The 12,505-nt window shown below is 37.1% G+C and overlaps 1 protein-coding gene across 1 annotated transcript in view; it reads left to right on the top strand.

Moving 5' to 3' along the window:
- Positions 1-12,505, top strand: part of faf1 (Fas (TNFRSF6) associated factor 1) — a 391,777-nt gene that overhangs the window by 300,559 nt on the left and 78,713 nt on the right. Inside the window, exons 14-15 of the mRNA XM_072574268.1 lie at positions 10,787-10,923; positions 11,396-11,484. Coding sequence (XP_072430369.1) covers positions 10,787-10,923; positions 11,396-11,484 — 226 coding nt within the window. The remainder of the gene's footprint in view (positions 1-10,786; positions 10,924-11,395; positions 11,485-12,505) is intronic.

The raw sequence follows: 12,505 nt of genomic DNA, 5'->3' as shown, positions 1-12,505 counted from the left end.
GCCTTCGCTAAGGCAGTCACTCAGCACATTCCAGGGTCTCTCTTTCATTACACGTGGGAGGTGGAATATTGACTGACAGGTTTAATGTTTGTTTTGACAACATTAAACAGGAGGTTTGGTTCATGTATGCAGAACAGAAGAGATCAAGAATAGCTTGCAAATCTGTTGAAGAGGTGGGAAACTATACTGAAGCTATCTGCATACTGTAGATCATGTGCATCTCTGGTGGTCAGTTTAGTTTTCACCAAGAAGTGACTGAGCTTAGACTTTATATTTAATACTGCTCAGATTTAAAATATTGGTGTGAGATGAATAACCAAGCAAATTGTAAATAGTGTAGACTCACTACATAGCCTTACTTCACATCAGTCTAGGTTTTCAAGGTAACTGTTTCTGGTCAGTTCTGTTATAGTTTCAGTAGTGTCATCATGAAGCAATTGTAAGATTGAGATAAACTTTCTTGGACAGCCACATCTTTGGAGACTCATTCAGAGCTGTGCAAAATACGTAATAAGATGCTTTGGTCAGGTTGATAAATGCGATGAAGAGTTCCTGGTGGCATTCTCAGCAGTTTTTTTTTTGGAATTGATTAGCAACAAAGGCCATGTTCAAGATTCCTCTGGAAGGTCTAAATCCATTCTGTGTCTCCAGCAGGATTTCCTCAGTCATTGGAAGTGGTTGATTCAGAAAGATTTCTTGCATGAATATTGTCAAAACTGAGAGCTTACATTTTCTCAGTTTCTTATTATTTGCATATTTTTAATTAAATTTTCATTGTTTGGAAGCTGCACAAGTTAAACTTCTGCTAAGGTAACTGTCATGACCTACTTTGGAATGTTCAACGATTCTCAAGCCCCTATTCGTCCTGGGGTCGCCATAAAAGTGAAAAATTTAATCAAAGTACACAAAGACCCCAATTTTCTTGTCTGATGGAATCTGGTTAACAAAACTTACTGACCAAGTTCCTGTACTTAATATGAACTACCGTTTATTACAAATAAGTAAACAGTAGTCATAATAAACAAACAGTTAACATTTGGCTCTCCCAGTTAAAAGTCTACACCCTTAAAAGTTCTGTACGCACGCACATAATACAGGCGGGCAAAGTTGAACACAAAAATACATTGTTTTTATAAATTGAGTCGGAAAAAAAACCTGGGAAACAGGTCAAAAGCACCACTTCACAGGATTTGATAAGATGTTCCTTTTTCTTCCCAAGGCTTTCTGTTCTTCGATCTCCTTTCTCCAGTCTTTCACATCTTTGAAGGAGGCACAGGGCAATTGATGCACTTATTTCAAAGTCTCTTAGTTTCTGCTTAAAATCAGCAACTTGCAGGATACACAGAACCTGTTGTTCCTGCAGTATGGTGGCTTGTCTCTGTCTGTTGTTAACCCCCGAGCTGTTCACTTGCCCAGGTAAGTCATAGAGTTGTTGCCAGGTTGATAACCTCTATCATCCATAACTGGTCACATTTGCACACTCTAAACAGTGATCTGTTGCAAGCCACATCTCACTCTACACGCACACTCAGGTGCTGTGCCACCTTATCTCACCATTATCACTACAGGTTGTTTTGCTATAGCTTACATTTCGTCAATGTGAACGCGATTGACGAATTGGGGATGCTGGTTCTAAAGCGCGAACTTTTAAAATGTATGTTGGCTGTATTGCGGTTACATCACCAACACTTTAAGTACTGTTTCTAAAGCATGATTTTTCTATAATACGGGGTTGCACAAGAATGCAGCCGTCACATTGTGGAAGAACTGTCTGTACTTGCAGTCTCAGCACAGTTTGAAGCGAAAGTGACTTTGGGAGAAAGCCTTGAAAACAGAAATGAGAGAATTCTTAATGGCCTGTAAATGTTAGATAAACTGAGTTTTGGAAGGAGTTTAGTTTTGTTTGTTGCCTAGCAATAGTTTCTGAATTAAGGTGATTTTTATTATGTGACAGACTTGGAAACCATGGGTAGATGGAATATACTGATAAGAGAGAACTTTGACCTTTCTCAATGAATAGAAGTAAAACCCTTCAAGAAAACTGTTGAAGAAATATCTCAGTGAAGTATTTCTTGAAAATCAGAAAAAGTTCCGAGAATTAATATTTCTGATTTCCTCAAACTTTGAAAGCTAAACTGTTAACTCAATCATAAGACTATGTCAAACTAACTTACTACCCAAACCAAGCAAAAATATTGTTACTCTTCAATTAACAATAATTGGGTCTCATCAATAGGAAATAAAAGAAACTGTGAGAAGTCGGGCAATTATTCTTCTTCGTTCGACAAGGGCCTTGTTCCTTTTTTGACTATTTTCTCAAAATCAAGTGCTCCACAGAGCTGCGTGGTTTCATCCTATCTGTGTATGAATGTGTATTTTAGGATTATGGGGATATAGTGTAGTCCTACTTTTAAATTTCTTAAGGAGAATAACCTGTCAGAGATGTGTATATGGTTTCAGCTTCCAATGCTGGTATCCACCTGTCAAAATTACTTCGATTAAATCTTCCAACTTCAGTATACCCCACCTGACCCCTTAAATTCTGGACCCTTTGTCTGTATGCCTGAAGCACAAACTCATATGTAGCTAATATAGTTTCCTTTACAATGTCATAATCTCAAGAAACCTCTTCTGATAGCAAATCTCAAATATACTGTATATTGCCTATCAACTTACTCTGTATGAGCAGCATCCAATTTGCCCAATTAATTTTCTGATATAACATAAGGAGTCCCTGCACATCCTTTTCCTCAAATTTTGCTAAACACTAAATGTGCAAACTTAATGAACTTCAAATTATGATGCAAATGTAGGATCAACTTCATATACAAAATCCCACGTAACAACATTGTACAATCCGGAAGAAAGCTAGCAATCCAGATGTACTAACACCAACTAGCAGCAAAATGGCACGACCAATTCTCCCTCATCTCAGTACATGCGGACAAGGAGGGCCATCAATTTGACTGGAACAATGTAACCATCCTAGGACAACCTAACCAGAGACATGCATGGGAATTCCTAGAGGCCTGATTTTCAACTCGAAATGACGCAGGGCCAACGTGATATACAAAACCCCGTGTAACAACTGCCGTAAACACTCCATCAACCAGACTGGAAGAAACTGAGCAATCTGAATCCATGAACACCAATTAGTAGCAAAACAGCACAACCAATTCCCTCTCATTTCAGTACACGCAGACAAGGAGGGCCATCAATTTGACTGGGACAATGTAACTATCCTCGGACAGGCTTACCAGAGACATGAATGGGAATTCCTAGAGCCCCAGTTTTTCAACCCAAAATGCCATCAATAAGCATGTAGAAATAGATGCCCAAAACAATACACTGCAGAGCAAAACCTAAGTGTCACATCCCACCTGAACAGATTGGATCATATGAATATCAAGCAAAATAGAACAACGGCACTTCACGAAAGTCACACTGAGGATGTTACCTAGCATGGTGACAAAACGTTTGCATCACAACCTGCCAGCTTAGCAAGCAAAACAGCAGCTGTTTGGCACGAATTTTCTCCACTAGGGTCTGCATTAGTACTTGATGTCTCCTGTTTCAGCTATGTCATTTTAAGCTTAAATGCATATTCACTTACTTTCTCTTACACTTATATTTAATTTTCTCTTTTCTGTTTCCTGCCCTTTCACTTTTTACTTCCCTTTCCTTATTTATTTCTGCCATCTTTAGTTTCTTCATTCTCCTCTTATGCTCAGGCTGCTTTAACTGTAACTGAAGACCAACTGATTCTGATATATTTATTTTTAATCATTTGTGGGATGTAGGCATCCCAGAATTTATTGCCTGTCTCTAATTGTCCTTGAGAAGGTGGTAATGAGCTGCATTCTTGAACCGTAGCAGCCCACCTGCTGTGGATTTGGGAGGGGATTCCAGGATTTTGACCCAGCGACAGTGAGGAAATTGCGATATATTTCCATGTTAGAATGATGAGAGGCTTGAAGGAGAACTTGAAGGTGATAGTGTTCCCATATTTCTGCTCCCCTTGTCCTTCGAGATGGAAGTGATCGTAAGTTTGGAAGGTGTTGTCTGAGGATCTTTGCAAATTTCTGCAGTGTATCTTGTCGATGGTACACACTGCTGCTACTGAGTGTCAGTGGCGGATGGAGCAGATGTTTTTGTGTGCAGTGCCAATCAAGCATTCTGCTTTGTCCTGATGGTGTCACATCTCTTGAGTGAGGTTGGGGCTGCATTCATCAGGCAAGTGGGAAATAGTCAATCACACTCCTGACTTGGACCTTGAAGATGATGGGCAAGCTTTGGGGAATCAGGAGGTGAGTTACTCACTACAGTATTCCTAGCCTCTAACCTGCTGTTGTTGCCACTGTGTTTGTACAATGAGTCCAGTTGAGTTTCTGGTCAATGGTAACCCCCAGGATGTTGATTGTGGGGGATTCAATGATGGTAACACCATTGAATATCAAGGCGTGGTGGTTAAATTGTCTCTTATTAGAAATGGTCGTAGTCTGGCATTTGTGTGGTTTGAGTGTTACTTGCCAATTGTCAGCTCAAGCCTAGATATTGTCCAGATCTTTGAACATGGACTGCTTCAGAATCTGTGGAGTCGTGAATGGTGCTGAACATTGTGCAGTCATCAGTGGACAGTTCCTAGAATGCCAGAATGTTTATATTTCCTGTACTTAAGTTATCTCTGCCTTCTTAGCTCTGCCAGGCAACGCTACCTCCAGTTTACCTGCCAAGTCAATCAATGTCTTGGAAATTTCCTTCAAGGCTGCTGGGAACTGCCTGCAGAAAATCCTTTGCTGTTTCCAGTGCCATGTCTTAAATGCAGTACAGAACCTGGTATTTTCTGTCATCTGTGTTATTTACTAATACCACACCCAGTCCTCATTGTCTGTTTCAAATCAGTGCTCCTAAACTTTGTCATGCCTCATTAAAGTTGCATATTGGATATCAAACCCTGCTATACCTGGAATCATCATGAAAGTTAACATTTTTTAAAACATGCAGAATTTGCCAGTTCACCTGATTCTCAGACCCAGGTTGGCAAAAGTATGGATATATTTTTGTACTTATCAAGGATTATTATTTATTACAGGTAAAGAGACTATCTGCAGCTGAACAAATATGAATCATCAGCATTTAGTTCCAATAGTTTAAAAACTATAACCTCATAATAAATTCCACCCTCATACATGCTGGTGTGCTTGCTTGCTCTCACTTGGGCACACTCATTTTCTCTCTCTCTCTCTCTCTCTCTCTCTCTCTCTCTCTCTCTCTCTCTCTCCCCCTCTCTCTCTCTCCCCCTCTCCCTCACACACACACTCTCTCTCACTGTCTCACACACACACTCATATTCTCTCTCTTTCTCTCTCTCTCTCACACACACTCTCTCACACACACACACACACACACACACACACATATCAAAACAAAACAGAATATGGGTGTTATGGACCGAGGAAAAACTGGAAAGCAATTCTGTGGTTTCTGTTCACAGCATCTGCTCAGTTGTTGTGCTGATTAGAATGCTGCTTCTCTGGATACTTTCACTGGTCTTCTGGAGGTACTGGGTGGCTGTTTTGCACTTCTAAAAGGTTGCTGACTTATTACTTAAAAGTCACAGCAATCACTAAAGGAAAAATTAAACTTGCTTCCTTCAGAAGTAAAGTGGCTTTTACTGTAGAGAATAGAGAGCTCTTGAGCTAATACAGGTTTAATGGTTTCTCATTATCTTGTTCATGGCCCAAACTGTTCAGCAACCTAAGAACAAATCACATGGTTGTTGGCAGAAAGAGGATCTTTGTTATTGATAACTAGTCATTTGTCCATACCAACCAGTTACTTGTTATCAGTTGGTTCCACATTTTGACACACCCTTTAGCTCTCTTGTTCAAATACTGCTTGAACAAGGTGCTATTTGGATGGTCTTTGCACAATCCTAGTTAAAGTTGTAACGCCTTGTGATCTCCCCCTTATACAGACCGGAAGAAACATGTATGTAATGTGCAGAGAATGTTTGAGAAAACAGTTAATTGGTTCCTGTCCACATGGTTCCCTCTTGGCTCAATAGAGCATTGTGCTGCTTGATTCTCCTCCAGACAGTTTCACTTGCTAGTAGAAGATACAGATAGACTGATTCACACTAGAATGGTCTCTGACCTATTCATTGAAAATCACAGTTTACAGCACCTATGAAACCGACTGTGTTCAGGCTTGAAATGCTTTTACTGCAGAGCAGAAACACAACGTTTTTCCTTTCAGAAGTTTAATTGCTTCTTCCAAATGTTCACATCCCCTTTCTGTTCCACTACCTGGGAGCCAACCACGTAGTTGCTGGCCTTTGTGCAGAAGTCCTTCAATAATCCTTGTTTTTAAACCAGTCCTTTTCCAATTCAGTCCACAATCAACAATATAGACACTAAAATAATATTATCTTTCCACGGAACTCAATCAATCATTGATGTAACCCATGCAGCAATGTGATCTTCAATAACTTTGTTGGTTAATAATTGGAAAGTTGTTCCAGACGGCAAGACTGTCTTGGTAAAATGCGTTCAGTGTTAGAAAAGTTCTTTTGTTTTGGCTCTCTCCGTGAATGTCACTTCTCTTCTGACTATCCTTCCTGTTATTATATCTTTTTAACATGACACATTCACTGATTTTCCACTTGTCTAGAGTACTTGCTATATAATTCACATTACTGAGTTTCTTCTGATTTGTGACAGGCCAGTGAACATTGATTTTGATGTTCCACAGAGAAAAATGATTATACTAACACCCTATCTTCAGCAATAAACTTCCACATTTTAGGCTTTTGATCTGTTCTAGTTTCCACGGTTTATGAGCACTTTTCAAATGCTTTTTGGCCGATTCTTTGTTTGGTTATTTCTTGTTGAAACTCGAAACAAGTTCAGTGTAATCTCTGAACTTTGATTTATATATTTCTCTTTAATCAATTTAAGGGGTCCTCTCACCTCATGTCCATATATTGGTTCAAAAGGAATGAATCCGATGGTGTCTTCAGGGACAAACCCTAATGACAGACTGGAGTAATGGAATTCTTTTATTCCAATCATTAAGACGTTCTTGACAATAAGCTCTAATCACAGTCTTTAAAGTTTCATGTCATCTTTCCAATGCTTCCTGTGATTGTAGATGATAAGTAGAAGACATATTATTTTCCTAAAATATTAATAAATAGCTACAATTTAATGACCACTCTCATTTTTGCTGTAATTTCTCCCAAAGGCACTGCTTTAGGAAATCTTGTCAAAACATCCATTTTTGTTAAAAGATACTGATTACCTTTCCTTGTTTTGGTCAGGTGTCCGATGCAACCTATTAACACTCTGCTTAATACGATTTCCAAAGCGGGTATTGGAATTGAAGGCACAAGTTTAATTGATGGTTGGGTTTCCCCACTGATATTAATGCCATGCCTGTCAATATTTCATCGCTTCTTAATGTAATCATGACCAATAAAATTAATCTAATATTTTAACATTTGTTTTCTTCAAATCTAAGTGAGCTGCCATTGGAATTTCATGAAGCATTTTGTTATGATAGGTGCAACTGCTACCTGATGGACTACTTTTGCACTCTGTATAATGGGACTGGTTTGGTGCTTCCATGTTCATTCTTTACCTTCATTAAGCCCTTTGGAAGACAAATGGCATAATCAGCCAACATTAGTGACTGACTTGCTCCAATATTTTTTAATATGTTTATTGGTTTACATTCTTGAATTGAAGCATTAGAGAATACAGCTTCTCTTGACACATTGTAATTTTGATGGTATAAATATTTTCAGTTCTAACAACTTTTTAAGCATTTTCTCTAATCTCACTTGGCTTGGAGAAATCACAATACTAAAATACTTTGAGTTGTAACTGATATCCCGAATTGAAAATTGGTTATCTTGCGAGGAGAAGCTTTTCTTTTTTCTAAACTGAGCTCCTGATTCTTCTGATATGAGACTTTAGGCCTTCTGTTCTGACATCAAAACTAAATTAATTGTTTCTGATCTGATGTAAACTCAGTAATATAAACATTCCATTCATTATGGTGTGTAGGTCTGGATGCCACATGGGAAGGATGTGAATGCACCGTGGAAGCAGTTTACAAGAATAGTTCCAGGGATGAGGAACTTAATTTATGAGGATAGGTTGCAGAAGTTGGATTGTTCTCTTTGGAGAGAAGGCTAAGAAGAGATCTATAGAGATTTTCAAAACCATGAGTGATATAGTAGATAGCGAGAAATAGATCCCATTCATAAAAGGAACAAGAGGAAATCAATCAAATGATCTGCAAAAAAAAACGGTGAAATAGAATAACTGGTCGGCGTGGACGGAAGAGTCTGTTTCCGTGCTGTACACCTTTATGACTCTAAATCGCACATAGGGTATGGAATGCAGTGCCTGGAAGTGTAGTGGAGCCATGTTCAATTCAGATATTCAAGAAATCTTTGGATGATTATTTGTGCATGCAAATAATGTGCAATGGATTGGGGGGAAAAGCAGGAGATTGGCATTAAGTAATGGTACTCATTTAGTGAGCTGGTTCAGGCAGAGTGGGTCAAATGACATCCTTTGCACTTTAACATTTCTGTGATTATTATATCAAGGCTACTCCCATACACTTCACTGCAGTCATATTTCTCTTCAGGAATTGATGCACTTAGCACGCTATTGAGAATTGCTTTCAAGCTTTTTTTTTGTATAAATACTTAACACAACTGACCTACATCTATCTGGTTTTACTTTAAAATCCAAATCCCTATCCTTTCACATAAAATATATTTAGGTGTGCATTTGGATAAGCTGTAACCCACAGGGCTACATGCAATGGATAGTAAATTAATGAAGCTGGATCACCCTTTTGGCTGTTCTTTGGAACAGTTCTGAGGAATGGTCAAAACACTCTGTTTTCTCTCCACAGGTGCTGCCAGACCTGTTGAGTTTTTTCAATCTGATTCTTATTACCTTCCACCTGCCACTTTATCCCACACTTAAGTGCATACATTCTCATTCATGTCCCTCCCCACTTCTCTCTCACCGAAACACACACACCTCTCACAATTTGGCTGTCATAATCATTGAGTTTCACTCTGGATTCCTCATGTTTGTGCTGACTAAAACAAGAAAATCTTTGCAAGAATCTTGGAGACATAGAAACAGAGAATGTTGGAGTAGGCCATTCAGCCCTTCAAGCTTGCTTCGCCATTCAACATGATCATGACTAATTATCCAACTCAATACCTTGTACCCAATTTTTCTCCATACTCTTTTGATCCTTTTTGTATTAAGAACCATATCTAACTTTTAAAACGTTTTTTTCTGATACTGAGTAACTGTGTTTTTATAAATTTTATAATTTATAGTGTTTTTTAAGTGCAAAAAAATTTATTGTTTCTTAGTTATTATTTATGGAGCTACATGTTGCTTGCTTGAACAGAAATTAGTTAGAACCAAGACCTGAGGAACAGGTCCCACATTTGAGCCAATACCTTTTTCCACTGTTGTGGTCAGGTTCAGTCTGTCACAATTTGTGTTTTATTCTGTTTTTGTCAACTCATACTTGTAGCTACCTGCACAAGGCTATTAAATTGGATTTTCTGGAAAAAAGAACTTTTATTTGCACTCCGTCCTTTGCATCTCATTATCACGATGACATTTGAGTTACCATCAAATATTTAAATATAACATTAGATTGCATTATTTTCATAGATAGTTGTAATATTGCTATCTACTTAAACCTCCTGGTACAAATACAATTCGTCTTTTGATTTATGATTTGATTGAGAAGGCCAAATCAGTTATATATAAGATTCAGGTTATTTAACATATAAAAATCCTTTTCAGTATTGAAGAATATTCTAAATGGAATTCCAAAATGAAACATACTGAGCTGTCCATCTTCCCATTTTTTTCCTGCCAAATTATGTTGACTTTGTAACAACTATGTCCTACCTTGGCAAGTTATATTTATGTAATATTGATGAAGGAAATTTGACATTCTAACTTTTGGTTTTAAAAGCAAAAAAAATTGGAAATAAGACCTGCAAGCTTTTGAAGTACATTTATTAAACATAAGTGTTCATGGCTGTTAAAAGCAAGATTATCTCTTTCTGCTTGTAATGAAGATGCAGAATATTATTTTCGAGTATATTTATTCAAGGAAATAAGAATGTTTTCAAATCGATGAAGAAAATCAAAGGATAACGCTGACTTAGAAGTACAAAGAATTATTTAGTGCGAAAATTGTTATGAAATAAATTTTCATATGTATTAAGGATTGGGAAATTGAAAGGGCTCCATTCCAGGTACCCAATTCTTGCTATCCGATTTTATTCATTATAAGTTAACAGATTGACTTCGCTACACCACCCCTTCAAAATGATTGTTCATAGATGCATTAAATCGTCATGATTATTGAGCAATATAACTAGAAAGATTAACATTTTGCCAAATGAGCTGTCAGCCACTTTACAAAAAGAAATATTTTAGATTTGCATTCTCAAGGTGTAGTATGCACATGATGTGTTTAAATAAAACAATATAGCAGCACTGACGAAGTAGCGCAATTAATTTCAACATGCTAAACATCATAGTACAAAGTATGAGAAAATCTTTCTTTTGAAAAGCATTTTTTCAAAACCTCTTAAATTGTAATATTGAAGTAATCTTAATTTGTAATCAAGTAAATGTTCAATTTCTGGTTTGATTAGGTGACAAGTACTGATTATTGGACACTTTGCTTGACCTATTTGTTTTCTTCCTCTATTCTTCAGATTTTTGAGCATGTGCACGAGGCATTTTGGCAGTGTTGTGGCACAGACCATTAGAACATATAAAACTGATCAGTTTCCCTTGCTTCTTATTATTATGGGGAAACGATCATCCAATGAAGTTTTGAATGTGATTCAAGGTAATTTCAAGTAGAAAGCATATATGTTTTAAGTGTCATTCATATGCAGAATGTACAAGACAGTGGCAAATATTAAAAATCCATGAGTTGCATTTTTCATTTTGAATGTTCAAATACGGATGAGATAATTTGGACCCAGTGCTTTGGCTTATGTTTGTGTATGATGCGCGCGCAAATAATCAGTGTCAAATTGCATTTTGGTAAATTGATCGTTCTCAAGAAATTTACGCCGCTATAAAATAAAATATTTTCAGATTTTTTTCCTCAGTTTAACTCACTTATTTTTAGTTAGAAAGTAATTAAAAATAGCTGTGCAAGCACACAATATATTCAATCTCATCCTGAATTCATACTACTTTAAAAAAAGTGCTACTTCTTAATGCCTTTCTAATGAAAGCTCAAATTGCTTGCTTCCATCAAACATGCATTAATCTTAATAGCTTAAAGCTCGATTGTGTCCCTTTGTTGCTAGGTAATACAACAGTAGATGATCTGATGATGCGGCTGATGAATGCCATGGAGATCTTCACAGCGCAACAACAAGAGGATATAAGGGATGAGGTAAAGAGATGTGAAAATATTTAGGCGTTTTATTTGTTACAATCTGTTAGACTGTCTTATGAAATAAAAAGACAAATATTTTTCTAAATTCAAATTGGAGACTCAGTAAAGAACAAATTAAATATTCCAAAAAAATGAAAATGGCTCTAGAGACAAAATTTTCCTTTTAAAAGGGATTTATTAGTTTTCCATATTTCGTCTTATTGCACTTAATGCACCTTTTGGCTCCAATAAACAAAACATTTGTTTCATAACCAACTCCTCAAACTATAAAAATTTGGTGTTCTGCACTTTTTTTTAATGAAAGCTATAAAAGTTCTTTTCTATCATCTCTTTCATTCCTGAAGCTGAAAACTGGCAAAAACTATTCCATCAGAGTTGGTAATCTTCACTATCATATGTGTGTATGGCAAGTGCAAGCTTAATATTGCTGAATGCAATATTGTCCTCACCCACTGTGCTGACAACACACTTTTGCTCGGAAGTCATTGGATAGCCATTAATCCAAGAAGTCTGGTTTCTTTATTCTTTCGCTTGGAGCTACTTGTAACTCAGTTAAGGCCTGCTAATTCAGTATGGATAAAGGATTCAAGTCTGAGAATTTTAGTTTTGGTATTAAATCATTTATATATTTTGGAGCGCTCGAGTTTAACTTGGGTTGTGATGTTGCCAATATTAAAATTGGTATAAAATATGTCAAATTATTGCAAATGTTGAATTCCACTCTGAGTAGGATTTCATTTGCCTTGTTTACTGATCTTTTCTTCCTTCATACTTCAAACTTGTGTTCTAAAGTAAATTCTGAAAACTGTTCAAGGGCCTCCCCTTTGTAGCTTATCAAAATTCAAACTTAAATTCAGGCAATGTGATCGAAATAATCTCTGATGACTATTCCAGTGACAGTAGCCACTGCCTTCTCCATGAGAATGAGAGCACGCAAATATCCTTGTCTCCTTCCAGCAACTTGTCTTACAATACAGAGGGAAATGAGTCAGTGAGTTTGGAACAATCTATGGTCTGA

Source organism: Chiloscyllium punctatum, chromosome 7 (genome assembly GCF_047496795.1).
Source record: "Chiloscyllium punctatum isolate Juve2018m chromosome 7, sChiPun1.3, whole genome shotgun sequence".
NCBI classification, from domain to species: Eukaryota; Metazoa; Chordata; class Chondrichthyes; order Orectolobiformes; family Hemiscylliidae; genus Chiloscyllium; species Chiloscyllium punctatum.
This window is presented reverse-complemented; position numbering and strand designations above follow the sequence as displayed.